General features: G+C 41.4%; 1 protein-coding gene across 3 annotated transcripts in view; it reads right to left on the bottom strand.

The window, feature by feature from the left end:
- TIMM23B (translocase of inner mitochondrial membrane 23 homolog B) overlaps positions 1-20043 on the bottom strand; it is a 30120-nt gene that overhangs the window by 7060 nt on the left and 3017 nt on the right. For 2 of the 3 annotated variants that reach the window (XR_006282750.1, XM_038408850.2), the window contains exons 3-6: positions 16433-16526; positions 16127-16211; positions 9564-9622; positions 6560-6670 (exon numbers count right to left, since the gene is read on the bottom strand). Coding sequence is in view for 2 of the 3 variants with exons in the window: in XM_038408850.2 (XP_038264778.1) it covers positions 6560-6670; positions 9564-9622; positions 16127-16211; positions 16433-16526 (349 nt within the window). In the remaining variant the exon portion in view is untranslated. Of the gene's footprint in view, positions 1-6365; positions 6419-6559; positions 6671-9563; positions 9623-16126; positions 16212-16432; positions 16527-20043 lie in introns of all 3 variants that reach the window. The other variant, XM_038408851.2, reaches the window with a different exon arrangement.

Here is a 20043-nt window from a genome sequence, read left to right as displayed (position 1 = left end):
TAAATTTTCCACTTCACCCCCCCATCCCCACTTTACAGCCCCTTAATGGTTGTTAGCATCACCTTCTATATATTAACCAATGCAATGTTATCTTCCTAAGTCTGTTAGACAGCTCCTGTGTTTCCAGTGGTGATATTCAGAACCCTGCAAGCAGCAGTGAAACTGAGAAGGTGGTCTATTTTACACTGCTGCTACTTGAGAGAACTAAGAACAGGCATAAGTCAGAGGTAACTGTTTAACCCCTGAATGGCCAAGTAAAACCCCAAAATGGGTTGTATTTGATCATCCTCCCTTGCGATTGAAAATCAAATATTACTGCCCATCATTATATGCAACATACCAGTTTGTAGTAAGATCAGACACAAAAATACCCTTCCCTTCTTGTACCAGATGTGGAACATCTGTTGGATCAGAGCATGATTAAGAGTGAATCAGTCCACAACCTAATTCAGTTGAGTTTATTTATTTGGAACTCATGTCAAAGTGGCATCTAAGATGCTGACACTATAAAGAAGGCAGACCACACTGGTTGTTCATTATGTTTCTAAAGCAGGGGCGGGCAACTTTTTGGCCTGAGGGCTGCATCGGGTTTTGGAAATTGTATGGAGGGCCGGTTAGGGAGGCTGTGCTGCCCTAAACAGCCAGGTGCATCCCCCCCTTCTTGCCTCCTGGGGACTCCTGTCCCATCCAACCCTCCCTGTTCCCCCATACCCCCCCAGGACTCCTGCCCCATCCATACACCCCCACTCCCTGTCCCCTGACTGCTCCCAGTACTCCTGCCCCTGACTGCCCCCCCAGGACCTCTGCCCCCATTCAACCCCCCTATTCCCCACCCTCTGACCACCCTGACTCCTATCCACACTCCCGGCCCCCTGACCACCACCCCGAACTCCCCTGCCCTCTATCCAACACCCCCTGCTCCCTGGAGCACTGGTGGCTGGCAGTCCAACAGCCATAACCGCCCGGCTGGAGCCAGCACAGAGCACCGGGTCAGGTCGCGTTCTGCAGCTGCGCTGCCCCAGAAGCCCAAAGCCCTGCCGCCCAGAGCATTGTGGGGGAGGGGGAACAGCAGAGGAGGGGCTAGCCTCCAGGGTCAGGAACTCGGGGGCTGGGCAGGAGGGTCCTGCAGGCCGCAGTTTGCCCACCTCCGTTTTAAATTATCTGAATGGGATTTCAATTTACAGCTAGGAATCAAAATCTTCTACAATTTTATGTAGATTCTGAAGACAAGATAGATATCACAGAGCCTGTGTCTACAGCAGGTTGCAAAATACCTCAAGGGTCTCTCCCTCAAGAAACATAAGGAGATTAAAAAAAGAACCTCTACTTCCTAGCAGATACAGATTTAAATTTAAAAAAAAAAAAAAAAATCAAATCAGACTTGGATCAAGGAAACGGAAAACCTTGACTGGAACAAATCAGGCCCTAGTTTGCAGGGCTTGCTGTCTTGTGGTTTGTCTGTGTGGCTTCTTTTACAGACAGACCAGTTCTCCTGAACTTTCACCCATTACAACTACACCAAATTAGTCTCTAGATCTGGCTTGGTCGGACTTTGTATTGGTAGCAGTAAAGTGATTAGTCCTGCTTAATGAATTTAAGATTGGTTGACTTTCAGGGTTGTGTCCTGTATTTCTAAAATGATGATTGGTCAATAGCTAAAATGGACATGCATGTCACTTCTGTTCAGATGGATCTCCTGATTGCAACAAATATATACATATTTATTGCAATAGATTTAGGATCCAGAGACTCTAATCAGGATCACAGACCCGTTGTACTAGGTGCTGTATGCATACATGGAAACAGTTCCTTTCCCAAATGTTAGGTCTCCCTTCTGCCTCCCCAAAAGAAAAGGCTAAATACACTAAGCCATCCAAGAGGGGATGGGAAGGAGGGAAAAGGAAAGTCATTTACAAACTCGGCTCATGTTTTATGTGAAAGGTTAAGTTTTCTGCTGACTCAATTCACTGTACAAAGAGCTTTGCTTTCATAGCTAAACAGGTAAATTGAAAACTGCCAAATTTGTTTTAAGCTTGACTGAAGTTTTCAGTGACCCTTGTTTCTGAATCAAAAGAAAGGTTGCTGAATGAATGAGTCCATACAGAGAAGGGCTCAATATAAGCTTGAGTCTGAACATGTATGCATCATAACATCCACTGCAGTAATTCTGACCACAACAGATCAGTTTTTATTTCTGCCTATTTATAAGTGGCAAAACACCCAATAGGTAGGTTGTGTTTTTTTTTAAAAACAGGGGAGGAAGGGGGAGAGAGACCCACCACCTTACTGTGTTTACGGGTTTTTCTGATCATTTTATCTGCATGATACTTCCCTCTTCAACAAGGGGTTTTTGGAATGTCTATAAGGAAGTGAGACTTTGAATTTTAACCACTTCTCTACAAACTATGATGACATTGTGCAACCCATGGGGGGGAAAAAAAAAAAACAGGAAGAAGGAAGTGTTGACTGGCCTTTTTCTGAGATTATAAATCTGTTTACAAGACCACTTTTGGCAGGCAACAAGGGGGGAAGGGGGAAAATCAGTCTATAACTGAGAAGCGCATGCTCCCTGATGGCCTAGAGTGTTTTCCCAACAATGCTCCTTATTATACTTGTAAAAGGAACAGGAGAGGATTTCCTTTGTCTATCACTGTCTACATTCAGTGTGAAGTGTGATCTCAAAATGTGTCCCAACAAGCTGCAAGAGTAGTGTAGCAGTTAATACCGTACTTAACTAGCTCCAGTTGTAAAAAGTCTCTAATCACAGCACTTAAGTTTATGCCACAGCGTAAACGGAAAATCTTAGATAATTTTGTCCAGAGTGGTCAAACAGTGCATCGTTCCAAAGTTCAACTCATTTTGTTGCTTAGTCATTTATAAACATTTGCTAATCTAGACCAGGTGGAATAGTTAAATTCTGCAAAGGATTTTGTTGCAACATAGTTCCCTAGTCTGATCTTGTGACATCTTTGTGCATTTAAAACCAACATAAGGGCAAAATGTGACATCAAGGGTTAGTTTCGGGCAATAGTTTTCTAAGTAACAGCATAATGCACTAGACTCCAACAATGGCCTTCCCATGAGCTATTTCTGACCAGTTTTCCCCTCATCAAAACCTCAGTCAATGCAGTTTTAAAAATCCAGTCAATAAGTAAGCTTCATAATGCAGACACAGAAATGTTCAATCCCGCAAGGCTACCACTGATACTGAGTCACAGTGCTACATCCATGCACTGCTGGCAAAGTTAATGCCAAACGTTACATTACTGTATATATTTTTACCTTATACATTGTCCATGAACTCATCGTTAAACAAAAGGAGGGTGGCCCTACGAAACCTATGCACCACAACACTGCCTCCAACACAAATGTACCCATCCTTTTTGAATTATAGAATGGAGTTAACTTTGAAACTGGGCATGATCCTGCTTTGCCAGTTGACAGTAAAAGGTGTGGGAGAGGACACACCATGAACATATAAACCTCTCCTGTGGATATTATCAATTCACACTGGTATATAGTGTCTGGGCTCTTCACATAACAAGCGAAGTCATGGTCCCCACCGTGAGAGCTTAAATCTAAGGGTACGTCTTCACTAGTGCTCTTAAAAAAAAAAAAACAAAAACAAAAACCACCTCCATGAAGAGAGTGGCGACCAGCACTGGGAGTATAGCTATCAGCACTGGTGCACTGCCACTTTACAGTGCTGACACTTGCAGTGCTCAGGGGGGTATTTTTTCATACCCTTGAGCGCTGTAAGTTTCAGAGCTGTAAAGAGGCCTTGTCTAAACTGCTAAAGTTAGATACTTGACATTACTGATCTGAGTCAGTGAAATAACTGCTTGTTTCTGTATGGTACACACGAGCTGTTTTGATTTATTACAACTAGACTGCATTAGGTTGGAGAGAATGTGGGAATGAGAAGTGGATTTGAGATGGAGGCTATAATGTATGCAGGAAGGACATGACTGGCACAGGGACAGCAGGGGAGAAAGGGGAGTAGAGAAGCATTCATGTGCAAAGAGTAATAGGAATAAAAGAACAAAACTCAGGGAAGGGTCAGGGAGGAAGGGGGAAAGAGTCAGCTGTGTAGAACCTAGAAAGTGAAGATGGAATTCATTCCCTTCAACAAGTGTGAACATCATCTGTGATGTTCTCACTTAAGTTTTGATTCCTTATTATAAACCTTAAAAAGTTTCAATCACCCCTATAGTGTAGCAGCTAATTACTTAACTAGCTCCAGTGGAGTTGAATATCCCAGTTGTTCTTAAGGTTTTTTTGGATGTGGCATTTCATATGTAACAAAGTATAGAAAAATTGCCTGAAGTGATATATTGGTACATACAGTGCTGTGAACATAGGCAAACCATTATCTACATTGCCATTGCCTCAGTAGCTTTGGACATTAGAAGTTAAAGGAATACAACCCTTTTTCTTCCTATTTGTCTTTTTCTTTAAAAAAAATCAGTGCATTGAAGATATATTGTAGGAACAATCCTGTATTGGCAAGGGAAAGGCTAGGTGACCTTACAAGTTATCCATGCCTGTGCCACCTCAAGATTGGATTAAAGCAATGCATGCTCCATGAGATGACTAAGAGGGGCTAAGGATAAAGGTTTATAAAATCATGAATGGTGTGGAGAAAATGAATAAGGAAGTGTTATTTATCCCTTCACACAACATACGAAGCAGGGATAACCTGATGAAATTAATAGGTAGTAGGTTTAAAACAAACCAAAGGAAGTACTTCACACAGCGCACAGTCAACCTGTGAAAGTTTACCAGGGTTGTTGTGAAGGACAAAAATATAACTGGACTAAAAAAAGAATTAGAGAAGTTCATGAAGGATAGGTCCATCAATGGCTATTGGCCAAGATAGCCAGAGGTACAGCCCCTTGCTCTGGGTATCCCTAAACATCTGACTGCCAAATGCTGGGACTGGATGACAGGATGGATCACTTGATAATTGACCTGTGCTGTTCATTCTCTTTAAAGCATCTGGCATTGGTCACTGTCAGAAGACAGGATACTGGGCTAGATGAACCATTGGTCTCACTATGATCATTCTTATGGTTTTACACTTGAAAACCAATGGGAAACTTCTGCTAGTGTAAAGTATGCCAGCCTACTTGCTTAGTAGTGCTTCCTGTAGGAAATATCCCATCATCTTCCAAAGCTCACTGTCAGTGTGCAATTCACAGTGGTGTTTGACTCAAAGTCCTAATGGCTTAGGAAACAAGTTACACAAGAAACAGTGTAATGTCTCTACAAAGGGTGATGTAATTATATTCCCAAATTTTACCTCCCACAATATACTAATTTGTTTACTAATGTGGTTTTATAATGCCCCTAATTACAATTCCAAATTCTCTGTTGCCTTAAGGAAAAAGGCTATTTCCAATTCTTAGATTTTCATTTTTGTAGAATTTCATTTTCCTTTGAAATGGTTTGGTTACTATTATAAATAATATGTACTTAGGGTTGTACTGTAATGGTAATGCCAACACAGATGTAACAAGCCTTGTTGATGTGGGGGGAAGTGGTAGACGTGGTATATCTTGAATTTTATTAAGTCTTTTGATATGGTCTCGCGTGATCGTCTCATAAACACACTAGGGAAATACAACCTAGATGGAGCTACTATAAGGTAGGTGCGTAACTGGTTGGAAAACTGTTCCCAGAGAGTAATCATCAGTAGTTCACTGTCAAGCTGGAAGGGGATATCGAGGGGCAGTGGGAGTACCGCTGGTACTTATGCTGGAGCATGAAACAACTGATTTAAAGGAGTCTTTTTTTTATGAAGATGAAATCCAAAACAAGGCCTACGATGGTTGTACTGTATATCTGTCTAATAGGATTTTATTGGTCAGACCCCCCCCTCCCCCACACAACACTTTGTTCCCTTAAACAATCTTTACTTCTCAGGTGGCTGAGGATACACGCAGTCTTGGGCCTCATTTTGCCTTAACCCTAAAATCTCTTATAGCAATAACAGGTACAATACATGCAATTAAGTGGTTATTGTGAATCTACTATATCACAGAATATATTCTTCCACCATAAACATTCCCATACTTTTTAAATGCTAAATCATACTCTAATTCTTAAGTGTAAGTCTACTCTGAAAAGTGACTTTGAAAACAGCACTATGGAGATTCATATCTGCTTAGATGATTTCCAGGTTACATTTACCCAGTTTACATAGGCAATTTTCCAGCCCTACAAACTCCCATATGGCTTTTTCCATTCTCACACATCAGCACTGATAGATTCTGCAAGCCAAACTATGCCTTGAGTGCCATCTGTGTAACCATTGTCTTTAGAGGCTTTTAACAAATCTGATATTGATGAATAAAACCGCTCACATTCTTTGCTGTGTTGGTTGACACTAAAGTCCTGTGTGCACTCAGAGTTGTACCTGTAGAAAAACTTTGAGTAAAAATATGCTCTTTTTATATATAGTCACTCTTCAGAGCAGAACTTCACTTTAAAAACCTAAGTTTACATTCATGCTTTACATATCTTTGGCAAAAATATTTATATGATCTTCTCAGGTTACCTGTGCATTTGTATAGCATTCCTGTCATGGTCCCAGCAGCTACTGTGTTCAGGTCATCTTCTGCACCTCGTGTTTTCTCTATGATGACTCCAAATGCGCTGTAAAGCAATGCTGGGAGAGGAATTAAAGTTATTGGTAAAATATGAAAACATTTTGCACCAAATTACCTTGCCATCCATGTTCTAGAAGAGATAAGATTAACCAGGCCTTGGATTCTGGTCTGAGTGCAGCTTTCAAAGCTATCCTGAGCTCAACATTCATATTTTTTATTTCTGATGGAGTCTTTGCAACTTCCCTTTACTCCTGCTATTAATGCCTTAAGGCTACATCTTTGGCCTTTTCAGTCTTTAACATTACATCATTTCTATTCTATAAGGAGGACATCTATGTCTACCCTCATTCTAAATTAGGATATTAGGTTTCTCAGAATTTTCAACTGCACTATAAGCTCTTTGTTTCTGTCTGCATATAATAATTTTGTCCCTATACATGAAGGGTGGCACCACCTTGCACACTTAGTTAACAGGAAAGCATCAATCTGAGGAACTCTCCCTGTGGCAAAAGGGAATCTATGCACTCTTAATATGGGTGCATGAGCCCAAGCCAGCAAACAAACTAATCCCTGGTATAACGTAACAATATCTAGAATTTTCATACAGGGCGAAGAACTTCATATCACTCAAAACAATATAGATACAATACTGTTAGTTATTCTTGTGGCTCTAAAAGCCAGATTATGATACCTTTACTCACATGATTGTACTTTACTCCTCCAAAAACAGCCCCACTTAAAATGGTACTGAATATTAGCAAGGATATTGATCTGGCCTTAAGTGTGCAGTATTAGAGGAAAAAAATCTTGTTTAACAGAATCCTTCAAAATGGATCACTCCATAAGCGGACAGCTATAACATTACTGAACCATCTCTTGAAAAAGAACACAAACAGCAAACTGGAAGAGGAGAGGGTTGCTTCTTATTTTTGACACACAATACATAGCACTCCACATGAGAAAAAGCCTTGCACTTCCCCAGCACCTAGCACAGGAGAAGCCAGAACCAACTCTCATGTCATGCCTGGCACTCCTAAGGACTATAATATGCTAACTAGAAAGGTCATGTTCTACATGGGAATTTGCACACTAGTAGGCCACTGGAATGCATGCCAGTATAACTAAGGCAAACACAGAAGAAAGATTACTCAAGAAAACAAACAGCTGCGAAAAATCTGTTAATACATCACTCATCACACTGGAACCTTGAACTGCAACATGCAGCACCTTTTTCAGATGTGTTTATCTATATTGTGTTCCAGTTTTATAATCAGCTAATAGGTAAACCTAAAAAAGAACTGCCATAATGGAAAAGACCCAACATTCATCTAGTCCAGTATCCTGTCTGACAGTGGCCAATATCCGATACTGCAGGGTTCTTGTGCCTTCCTCTGAAGTAGCAGATGTGGGATAATCTGTTCTCCACACTGGGTCATCCAGATTTCTCAGAGTTACAGATAGATATTTAACCTGGTGCTTCAGGATTTAAGCTTATTCCAAAAATTGGTGTAAATTATAACTCTGGATATCTGTGAAATTGTCCAGTCCCTTTTAGAATCTTAAATTCTTGGCATCAACTTCCTGTGGCAATAAATTTCCTAGTTTAATTACACATTCTGTGAAAAGTAATCCCTTTTGATCAGTTTTTTTTTTTAATTTCCCACCTTTCGATTTCCTTGAATACCCCCTTGTTCTTGTGTGAAACAGAAGTTCCCAATCTACCTTCTCTAGACCACTCATTTTATCAACCTTTATCGTGTCTCAACTTTAGCCTTATTTCTAAGATAAACAACCCCAATCTTTTCAATCTCTCTTCAGGCCCTTGATCATTCTTGTGGTTCTCCTCTGGAGTCCCTTTAGTTCTGCAATGTCCTTTTTAGGGTCTGTCTACACTGCAGCTGGGAGTAAGCCTCCCAGCTGGGTAAGACTGCTAGTTTTAGCCTGCTATCACAAGGCTAAAAATAGCAATGTGGACAGACATTACAGCTCAGGCTTTCAAGTTTAGGGGGCTGTGTGGGCTTGAGAGCCTGAGCTGCAGCCTGAGCCCTGCTAGCTTGAGTCTAGCTGTGAGGATTGCTCCAGGCTGCAGTGCAGACATTCCCTAAGAAACTGGATGGCCAATACTGTACATAGTATTCCAGATGAGGGTGCACCATTGATTTATATAAAAGCATTATTTTATTATTGACCATCCCATTCCTTATGCATCCTAACATCTTGTTAGCTTTTTTAACTGCAGCTGCCCCGACGTAGAGGTCTTCACTGAGCTTCCCACACCACAACCCAGATTCCTTTCTTAGGCTGAGATAGTTTGCACCATACAGGGTTCTAAATTAACTAATCTATATGTCGCTCCAGTGTGCATTACTACTTAGCAAATGAAATTCAGTGTTGCTAAATGCAATCTCCATTAGGGAGACAAAGAAATCGTTTTAGGATGTCTATTGTCCTTAATTACTCCCATTGATCCAGCAGACCCACTGATTTTTGTTCAGTCTTCTTACTTCTGATGTACTAAAACAACCTGTTAGTTGGTTATTTTTATACCTTTAGTCTTCAAAATCCATTTTGGACTTTCAAATTTCTCTTAATGTATGTTGTATTTTTCAGAGACAGAAAAAATGGTGACTAATGACTATGCAATTGTCATAATACAAATGAAAGGCTGAGAAAATAAGGGCAAGTTAATTTTACAAACGTCTCTCTGATCAGAGGATTAGAGAATTCGGGTGCCCAACTTCAGACACCTGAAAGGAGCCTAGTTTTCAGGCAGTGCAGAGCACCACTCTCTGAAAAACTGGGCCTTTTAGATGTCTTAAAGTTGAGACCCAAAATCACCAGCTGTGACTGAAAAATTTAGCCATAGGCTACATCAACTCATTCAGTGTGCCAAGAAACCAAAAAGTTTCAAACTCTTTGTACATTGTTTAGTTTGAGATAAGTTGGACTTACCTAAGGATCCCAGAGTGTTGGCCCATAGAGCTCCTTGCCTTGTCACCATATTTAAAATTCTGAAGATTAAAAAAAGGCATTATTTAATAAAACTTAAATACCTTATTTATTAATCAAGTGCCTATGGGCCCCAATCAAGATGAGGATTGCATGGTACAAAGCACAATGGAATACACAATTCTATATATTTAATATGGTAATAACTGTAGTATGAAGATCCAATATAAAGCCATTCCATTATCAGAGGAGATCATGTATTCTTAAAACTTTGTTTTTATATAGAGAGACATATGACTTCTTACAAGCCTGCCTGAAGTTTAAACTGATACATCCCTGATGCCAGGCCTCACATCAGGAGACAATTTAAAACAGGTTCTCAGGTTTGACCTCTGATGCTGCTGTTCAGTTCAAAACACTGTTTCTGTACTTAAAAATGCTGCTTTCCATTTCTGGGAAGCACAAAGTGACAGTCAAATGCAAAATGACCATCTACTAGAGTGCTTCCAAATATACCATAGTAATCCTTTTCTAGTCACAAAAGTATGTTGGGCTTTGTCTACACTAGCACTTTTGTCGGTAAAAATTTTGTCAGTCAGGGATGTGGGGAAAAAACAAAACCACCTCACTGACAGAAATAAGCTTCAGTGCTATGTCGGGAGGAGAAGCTCTCTGTATAGCTACTGCTTCTGATTAGGGATGGTTTAATTAGCTATCCCAGCGGCATATAGCAGCTACTTGAGAGACATTACAGTGACGCAGCTGTAGTGGTACAGGTGTGCCGCTGTAAGGACTATAGTGTAGACATACCTTAGATTCCCCTAAAGACTTAAGAAGTAGGGATGAGAGGAGGGAATTAGACAAGAAAGTCAATCAATTTTCTTCTTGCTTTGTCATTTCTACCTTGAAAGCTACAAATGAAAAATTAGCCACTCAATATTGAGTACAAGTATTTGGCCCTGTCAAGTCCTAAACAAAATGGAAAATATCCTCCTTCCAATTTCCCCCTCCCCCCCAATATGGCTTGTACCTCTCCAAGTAATCAAACTTCTCAGTTTTAAAACACTAGTATACTACAGCTACGAGTGACCTACTAGCTCAATTATAGCAATATTAGTTGCACTGGGTAATTTGTGCTCTTTCCAATGAAAATCATGACTGTCAATATACAGTAGCTGCCAACCAGCCACATAGAAGATAAAGGCACTTAAAATTGGAAAAATCTCGTAAGTACGGTGAGTGACATTTCTTCATGACAGTTAATATAACAATCTTTGGCAAACAGTGTGGTATGCATTGGGAAGGCTGCAATTATGTAGCTAGATATAAGAACCATTATGCACCATGTAATACCTCTAACAGGCTTGAATGATACAGCCATTGTTACCAACAAGAAAAACTGTGCAGAAAGCCAGGATTACTTTCTAAGCTTAAGAAAAGTCTCCCTTTCAGCAAACAAATGGATGAAGTTTCAATTTTCTCAGACCCTATCAAGTCAGAATCCGATACAAAACATTAAAATTTTAGGCTGGCTCCAGGTACATTAACTCCTCACTTAACATTGTAGTTATGTTCCTGAAAAATGTGACTTTGAGCAAAACTATGTTAAGCGAATCCAATTTCACCATAAGAATTAATGTAAAGGAGGGGGTTTAGGTTCCAGGGAAATTTTTTTCACCAGACAAAAGACTATATTATGTGTGTGTACACACACACACACAGAGTAAATTTTAAACAATTTAATACTGGTACACAGCGATGATGACTGAAGCTTGGTTGAGGTGGTGAAGTCAGAGGGTGGGATATTCCCCAGGGGAGGCCTTACTGCTAAATGATGAACTAGCAATTGACTGAGCCCTCAAGGATTAACTTGTTGTTAATGTTGACTCTCACTCTACAAGGCAGCACAAATGGAGGGAGGGGAGACAGCATGGCAGACAGAAAGAGACACACAGGCTGTGTGTGTATGTGTGTGTGTGTGTGAGAGAGAGAGAGAGAGAGAGAGAGATGGGCATTTCCCCTTTAAGTACGCTGACCCCACTCTTAAGTACACTGCCTTGTTAAGTAGGTCAGCAAGCTGAGACTGCAGCTGCTGCCAGGAAGCTCCCTCCATCCTGAGCCCTGTCATATGTCCCACCTGCTCTATGGAAGATGGGGTAAGTGGGGCACAAGAGCGGGGGGGAGGGGGACATCCTGACATTACCCTCCTTCTTCCCCCCTGCACACAAGCAAGAGGCTCAGGTAGCAGCTCCAAGGCAGAGGGCAGGAGGAGTACATGGCAGTGGGGACAGGACAGCTGAACTGCTGGCAATTGATAGCCTGTTGGGCGGCTGCCGCACAAGGAACTTAGGGGAGCGGGGAGCTGATGGGGGGGGGCTGCCAGTCAACCCTGGTTCCAAGTCCCCACCAGCTAACTGCAATGGGCTGCTCTTCCTGCAAGCAGTGGACAAAGCAGGCGGCTGCCAAACGACATTATAAGGGAGCACTGCACAACTTTAAACGAGCATGTTCCCCAATTGATCAGCAATGTAACAACGTTAACTGGGATGACTAAGTGAGGAGTTACTGCATAACCAACTTGTAGAAACCCACAAACTCTCCCCCTGATCAGCAGCTAAGATTGCTCAACACCACATTGCTCTCTGAACCTGGTTGGTGCTTGCTTCTGTTCCCGCACCTTTCATATCAGCCCCTGACTAACAACGATCTGGTAAACATTGAGGCCCAGAAAACACTATCATATCCAACTGAAATTACAGGAAGGATTTATGGCAGGTAGGAAATGCAATTCCTCAAGTCAGACTCTGGACACAGCACTGGAATTAACACCTTATACTTGTGAAAATGGCCATGAGATCTTTAAAATCATCAAGTTGTCAGAACCATTAGTTAGGTTTTACATCAGTTCAGAATGATGGCAGCTCTGGCAGCATTGTGTCCTCAACTCTATTTATTCAGTATTTATTCAGTACTGACTCAAAGACCACTATCTCCTGAATCACCAGCACCAAGTTCTACAGTACACTGGGTATCTCTGATCCAATTACTGATTTAATGTGCTCACTTGTAGCTTATGAGACAACATAGTCAGTCTGACAATAACTGGATGAGAGACCTTCCAGGAAACGGAGCGTTCCAAGAGCTGAAGCTGGTGGACCCAGCTGAGGTCTCAGAGTAGCAGCCGTGTTAGTCTGTATTCACAAAAAGAAAAGGAGTACTTGTGGCACCTTAGAGACTAACAAATTTATTAGAGCATAAGCTTTCGTGAGCTACAGCTCACTTCATCGGATGCATTTGGTGGAAAAAAAAAAACAAAACCACAGCTGAGGTCAACACTGAACCAATGCCAAACTTTAGGCAGTATGATGAAGACTGAAAGAAGGGTAGCTGGTTTGAACAAACACTTTCACCAAATGGAGGCATTTGAAATGGCTCAAACACTTTTATAACAACATCTGATAGTGCTGGGAAATGTCTGGTTAAAAGAAAATTGCAGTATATTTAGAAGATTAAAGGAAATAATTTTACATATTCATTTGCTCCTAGAATCGTGTACACTAGAGAAGCTTAAGAAATTTAATATTTCATGTGTGGTTTCAGACTAACATTAAAGAGTGAAGGCAAATGCCTAGCGCACACTCATGGAAGCACAGCATTGTTCCACACTGGTGGCAGCTGCCTTCAGAAGTCTGATGACAGATGAAATGGCCAGTATCTTTATCTCCCAGCAGTGTAACAATGTCATGGGCATGGTACTGCCCTGGACAGCTTACTGCCACTGGAATTCAGTGTCCAACTATGAAAACATGTTTTACATGTATGTGTTTCTGAATTATCAAGCTTATTTCCCCATTACTTTCCTTTGTAACACTACACTAACTTTTCACTGAAAGACACAGGACAACACTGAATGCTGCTAGATTTAAATGAGTTGAAAGGGCATGGAGAAGTTCATTCTGAAACTATCTAGTGTAGTACAATAGAGAAGAGGTGCTCAAGTATATCCATCTATCCGAAACACATCAACACCCTCCATTTTCCCAATTTATCAGTTTTACATCAAGTTTGAGAATTTAAAGAGTCAGGACATGTTTCAAATAGCTGCAATGTTAAATTAAGTCTCTAGCTGTATTACTGAGTTATTTTTAAAAAATATTTACATAAATGTAAATTTAAAGTTAAGAATATAGATATCTTTTAAAAAAAAAAAAAAAAAAAAAAAAGCAAAGCTCACCTAACTGATAGCATACCTAACTAAATATTTCTATACAGCACTGGTCTGCCCTAACCGTGTCTGGAGCCTTCACTGGTTATCTTGCTTTCATAAATAAGGTATGGTTTGATTTAAGTCGATGTTATAACCAGATAACAGTATAAAGAGACAGATTAATAAACTACAGGCAAAGAACAGAAATTTATGAAAAAGCCTTTGTAATTAATTCAGTTATTGGCAGCAATTAAAATTGAATTTATTAGCAAGATTAAATTAAGCAAAGACCTTTCAGTGTAAAGTCATTAGAGGCATCAGGCTCAGTCCTTCTCCTAATGACACGAGTGTCAAAACTTCCATCAGCTTCAGTGGTAGAGGACTGTGCTGCCTAAGAAACAGACAGACGCTCCTGGCATACGCTAGTAATAGAAGATATTTCAGCCATCTTTCAAAAGTTTGTTCACATTCTTTGTGATGGTGATTATTAAAGATACGACTGTCACAGAGGTCATGGATTCCATGACTTTCCAGGACCTCTGTGACTTCTTCCAGAGTGGCCAGCCCACACGAGCTGCAACATGGCTGGAGCAGCTACCAGAAGTCAGCCCCTGGCAGCGCTCCGATTGTTAGTTTCCCCCCTGCCCCCTGGGGATTTTTAGTAAGAGTCAGGGACAGGCTTATGTGAAAATTTTTTTTTTTTTTTTTATTGCCCATGACCTGTCCGACTTTTACTAAAAAATCGGTGACAGAATCTTAGTGATAACCTCATAGAAAATGTAGTGTGAAGGGGATGTAACAAAATGAAACTACATTTCAGCTTATAAAAGAGATGTGAGGCGGGTCTACCTCTGTAGCTGAATATGAAAGAGTGGAACTGAGCACACGATTTCATTGGCCTTGCATAAAAGGACAAACTTAGGTGGAGTATGCGTGTCTGTTGCCCTCTGCTGGCTCAACTTGGTAAGTTTTTCATATGACAGTCAATTAAGTAAATAGTTACTTTTCTTGCCTCAGTTTGCTCATTGTGCCCCCCTCCCCATCTATAAATTAAGGATCTGTTAATAAAAATCAACCATTTAGATAAAAGTAACTTTAGATTTATACTATAGGATATTTGGTTTATATGTTTTTATTTTATACACTGTGAAGGAGGAAGGAAAAGGATAAACAAACAATGCTCAAATATGAGTAGTCAATGGGGGGGGGGGGTGGGGGGGAAAATCACTAGTGAATGCTAACTTCCTCCCCCAGACGACAAATTCTAAGAAGAGGTACTAGAGCTAACTCAAAATTACATTTTTCAACACTTATGCCAATCAAGTTACGGAAGTCTCCCCAACAAAATCATTCTTGAAGGGGAAGGAGGAGGGGGGAAAAGCAGTATATGAAGCCTATTTGTCATACAATCAGCTCACCCTGTTTCTAGAGATTTGGAAATAATATAGCATGTGCAACACTGTAAGGCGAGACAAGTGCTAGGGATCTCAAGAGTAACAGCACCCCAGAACAAATTTTGTGCCTTGGACTGTCCCACAGTGGAATTTCCTCCTGCCCCCCAGAAAAATATCCAGGTGGACCCAGCTGTTTGGATTCTATTCTGAGGCTGGTCTACACTTAAAACTTATATTGGGACAGCAACGTCTGCCAGGAGTGTGAGAAAAGACATATCCCTGACCAACATAATTATGCCAATAAAAGTCCCAGTGTAGATGCAGCTATGCTGACTGAAGAGCAGTTCTGTCTACATAGACAACGTCACTTGGAGTGGTGGTGTTCCTACACCAGCAGAAAAACTCCTCCTTTTGGCATAGCTGTGTCTACACTTGGGCGCTATGCCAGCACAGCTATGCCAACATAGTCTTTGTAGTGTAGACATAGCCCAAGTCTCTCCCTGCCTGATCCTGCAAAGGCTAGGAGTACTGAAGAAAGAGTACTCAGTTCTCAGAGTACTAAGTTCCAGATAAGGGGGAAGGGAAAAAAAAAAAAGCCTCTAGACAATTTGTAATCCTTTTGGGAGTACTTCAACCTGTAAAAATATAGTCTTGATGCAAGGTGAGTTTTCAATAAGCATCCAGGGAATGATTAATGCTTCACTTATTCTCTTTCCATACCCCTTTGAGAAATGTCAAACACACCCACCAAAGCTCATTTGAAAAGTAAAACTAGCACTTAACAGATTAACCAAGGCATTTCACAACTCAATTTACCTAATACTGCATTTATGCTTTGTACATATTGTCCCACAGAAGAGGCAAATGTACTTTTAATTTTGTTATTGCAATATACTCAGTTAGCTGAGCCATTCTAATAATGATGGGGTGAAAGTATGCATTCGTAGGTACATTTATATACTTACTGTACATTTCTAGGTTTGGACCAGGCCATGCTGTGTGTCTCCTTCAATCCCAGCCGCAAACCATTCAGTGCGCCAAATGCAGCCCCTATCAACAATACAGTAAACGGACAAACACATTCATTCCCAATCTTGTAAGTCTACAGACGAGTCAGGTAGCCATTGCATATATAAATATGTATACAGTCTGCGGGGGGGGTGGGGGGGGAGAGGGGGAGAAGAAGACATCTATAGGACAACATCTCTTCAGTTTTATTGTGTCTCATGTACTTGGGATTTAATACAGTAACATCAGTCTTAAGATATTACCTGTCATACAACACCCTCCAATGGTAAAAAAGGCCAGCTCAAACCTTCCCCGAGTTTTGTTCGCTCCTGTGGGTAAGATAAACTCATCTGTATCCTGAAACGGAAGAAAAGGTAAGTGTTTATACATTTGTACTTTCAAAATAGGCATGGTTTCAGACATCTCAAATTCTCTCTGTTGGCTTAACCATACTAAGGTTAAAATACAAAACATACACTTCCACATAAATGCTGCTGAACACCACAGATGGGGGTGGGGGGAAATCAGTAATACTCTTGCCTCTCTCTAATTATGTTACAAAAAAAATTATTCAGATTGGAATAGATTAGTTACAAATTTTAAAAAAGGGAGATTTTAAATCTAAGTTTAAATCTGAGATTCTCTTCCTAGACTAGTATTTCCAGCTAACTCAATATGAAGTGAAAAAAACAAGAAACTGAGTATGCATTAATCAATCATTTGTACAATGTTTATTATTACTTATGCCTCATAGCAGGCAATTCAATTTCTAGCCTCTGAAAGAAAGCAACAGGACAGCTGCTTCACCGGAGCCCGCACATCAATAATAAAAAAAATTCAGAAGATATGTTTTTACAATTTGTTATGCAGTTTACAAGTCTAGCACAGTATCTACCCTATAGCCAATTAACATGTGAAAAAGAACAATTGTAGTTTCACAGTTCTGTATTTTTTCTGAGTCAATATTGCATCTTCCTTGGTAATTTATATTTTCTGTAGTAAGATTTTCTTTAAGGTAGATAGCAAGTTTCCTTCTTCACTCTAGACAGTGGATATAGCATCTAACAGCTTCCATTTTCGTTCTCAATACATCAGATGTGGGACAGCAAAGCAATCAACGTCTGCATATTTTTTCTAGCAAACTCCTCCTTTGCCAAAGATAGATCATAAGGTGATCCTGGTTGGGAATTCACAATATTCCCTAACAGTGTGGCTGTAGCATTTGGTATTAAATGTACTGTTTGTACAAAATCTATGGAAATTTTCTTTTGTATTTTTCCGACATTAGGACTTTTCAGAAAGAAAATGTTTTGCTTGGTTCATGATATCTGTACTCCAGAAGTTTAGTAATTTTTACAGTTAGTTCAATCAGAATGGGTAGACTTGGCAAAAGCACACAGACTTTAGGCCTGGTCCGTGCATAAAGTTGCACCAGTTCAACTAAAGATGTGACATTAAACTGACTTAGTTAAACCAGTGATTTAAACTTGGTTTATATCCATTTAGCTTGCACCTAGGTGCAAACTAAACAGATAAACCAGACTTAAACTGCTGTAAGTGTCCACACATAATAGCACTGGGTAATAAATCAGTTTAATGTCACACCCCTAGTTCAACTAGTGCAATTTCTCTGTACAGATTAGTCCTCAGTCTCTGCTAAACCTTATGTCAGAAAGCACCATTAAAAAAAAAAAAATCTTAACTATCTCTTTCCCCTGTCTGTTCTGTTGGGATCCAAACAATTCTTAGCTTCATTATTCCCTAAAATCACTGGGGACATTGGATGAAATTCTAGAAAATTCTGGCTGTTGTGTTATGGAATGCACTATGAATTACAAAATGAAAGGTAGCCACCCTCATACACCATGATGCCTGAATAGTGTATAAGAGGCCAGCAAATTCAGCAAGGCTGGTGCATGGTCTACACCGGTGCTTTACAGTGCTGAAACTTGCTGCACTCATGGGTGTGTTTTTTCACACCTCTGAGTGAGAGAGTTGCAGTGCTGTAAATTGCCAGTGTAGACAAGCCCAGAGTCTGAACATGGCATTCACTACAGGCTCTGGGCCCAGAATGGACCTGGATTATGTTTTACCCCTCATTTCTCTATGCTAACCTAAGGACTTCCTATGCTGTGTTCCACTTGACTAATAAAGCCTACTGCTTTGACAATGCCATGTGAGGGTCACTGCAGATGCTTGGTGAGGTGTGTTAATCCCTGAATATACAAGTCTCTACCAGGAGTCTCTCTCAGTTGGATTCGCTGAACAGAGCTCACAGTGTGAAACATGAGTGCTGGAGCTCCACATGTTCAGTCTTAGGAGGTGGTGAGGCCCGGTGGCTTACTTTGAAGGAAGAATGAGCCTCTTTGGGGGGTCTGGCATACTGAAGGGATTCCTCCAAGAGATTGTTCCAAAGCTGGGGGCATAGCACGGATCCAGTTGATTCATGATGCTACTCTCTCAATTAATATTGTCTGTTATATCAAAGGAACAACATTTGTTGAGAACTAAGGAAGTCAGTGTAGAATCCTTACTTTTCAAGGGAAAGGGGAGAGAAGAAAACATTTTTTTCCTTTTCCGCTGAATCTTTTCATCAACACTTAGAATTAAGTTTTCTGAGTGAGTTTCTGCAATACCCTATGGACTGATAACTACTCCTGAGAGCATTCTGTGCCTAAAAATTATATACCAAAAAAATGTGCACAATTATTTTAAAATTCTGCAAATTTTATTTGTCAAATAAATGTGGAGGTGCCAGCATGGCATTGGGGAGCACAGGCTACTGGCTGTACAGAGGTGGGAGATCACTCTCCAGCTTCCCCCACCTCCAGGACACAGGCTCAGCAGTGGGACTGCACCCAACCTGATGCAGCGCAAGGACTGGGCCTGCCCCAGAAACACTCCAGGGCCCTGCCCCTCTGTGCCAGGTACACCAGGTGTGAGCATGCAGGCTCAGCAAGGCACAGTCCAAGTGTGGAGGGACTTAGTGTGTGGGGGATCTTTGTGTGGGTTGAGAGGGTTCTGTGTGAGGCAATCTGGATGCACGTGGCTCAGTGGGGGGATCTGGGTGCAGGGGAGATCTGGATGCACAGGGGCTTACTGAGGGAGGTTCTGGGTGCAATGGTAATGGGACTCTGCAGTGAAGTCCAGATGAAAGTGGTTGGGGCTTGGAGGGAGGGTGTGTGTCTGTGTATAGAGGGTTCAGTGAGGGGGTCCAGATGCTGGAGGAGTGGGACTCAGTGGGATGGGGATCCAGGTGTAGCTATCTGGTGCTCGTGAGGTGGGAATCCAGGTGCAAGTGGCTCGTAGAGGTGGTCCAGGTGCAGGGGGAGTAGGGCTCTAAAGGGAGGTTCTGAGGGTGGAGAGGCTCAGCAGGAGCGTCTAGATTGGAGGGGGTCTGGATGCATGGGGGTTAAGCAGATGGGGGAGTAGCTCCCCGTACAGTGATCCCACTTCCCTGTAGCTGAGGAGCAATGGGTGCAGGAAGCGGGCAGAGAGATGGGAGTTTTCAGAGCTTCCTGCAGCCTGGGGAGAAATCTGGTCTGACCCAGCCCCGGATGCTGTGCACGGGAAGAGGAAGTCTCATCCTCCTCAGCCCAGCCAGGACTAGCAGCTGAGTCCGGGTCTTCCCCAGTTCCGCACGCTGCCCCACAGTGATTTACCTCTCTGTCAGCTGCTCTGGGCACCCAAAACATACTGCTGGGAAGAGTCGCATGACTGCTCTTGTGGCTTCCCTGTCAGTCATTCTTCTGCAGGGAAGCAAAGAAATCTGAATCTGCAGTGGTGCAGAATTTCCCCAGGAGTAGATACCCAAGGCAAATCTGCCACCAGTTCTGGGCCTGGCAGTAGGTATAAAGACTTCCAGGATTTTCCA

The sequence above is a fragment of the Dermochelys coriacea genome, chromosome 7 (assembly GCF_009764565.3).
Source record: "Dermochelys coriacea isolate rDerCor1 chromosome 7, rDerCor1.pri.v4, whole genome shotgun sequence".
NCBI lineage: Eukaryota > Metazoa > Chordata > Testudines > Dermochelyidae > Dermochelys > Dermochelys coriacea.
This window is presented reverse-complemented; position numbering and strand designations above follow the sequence as displayed.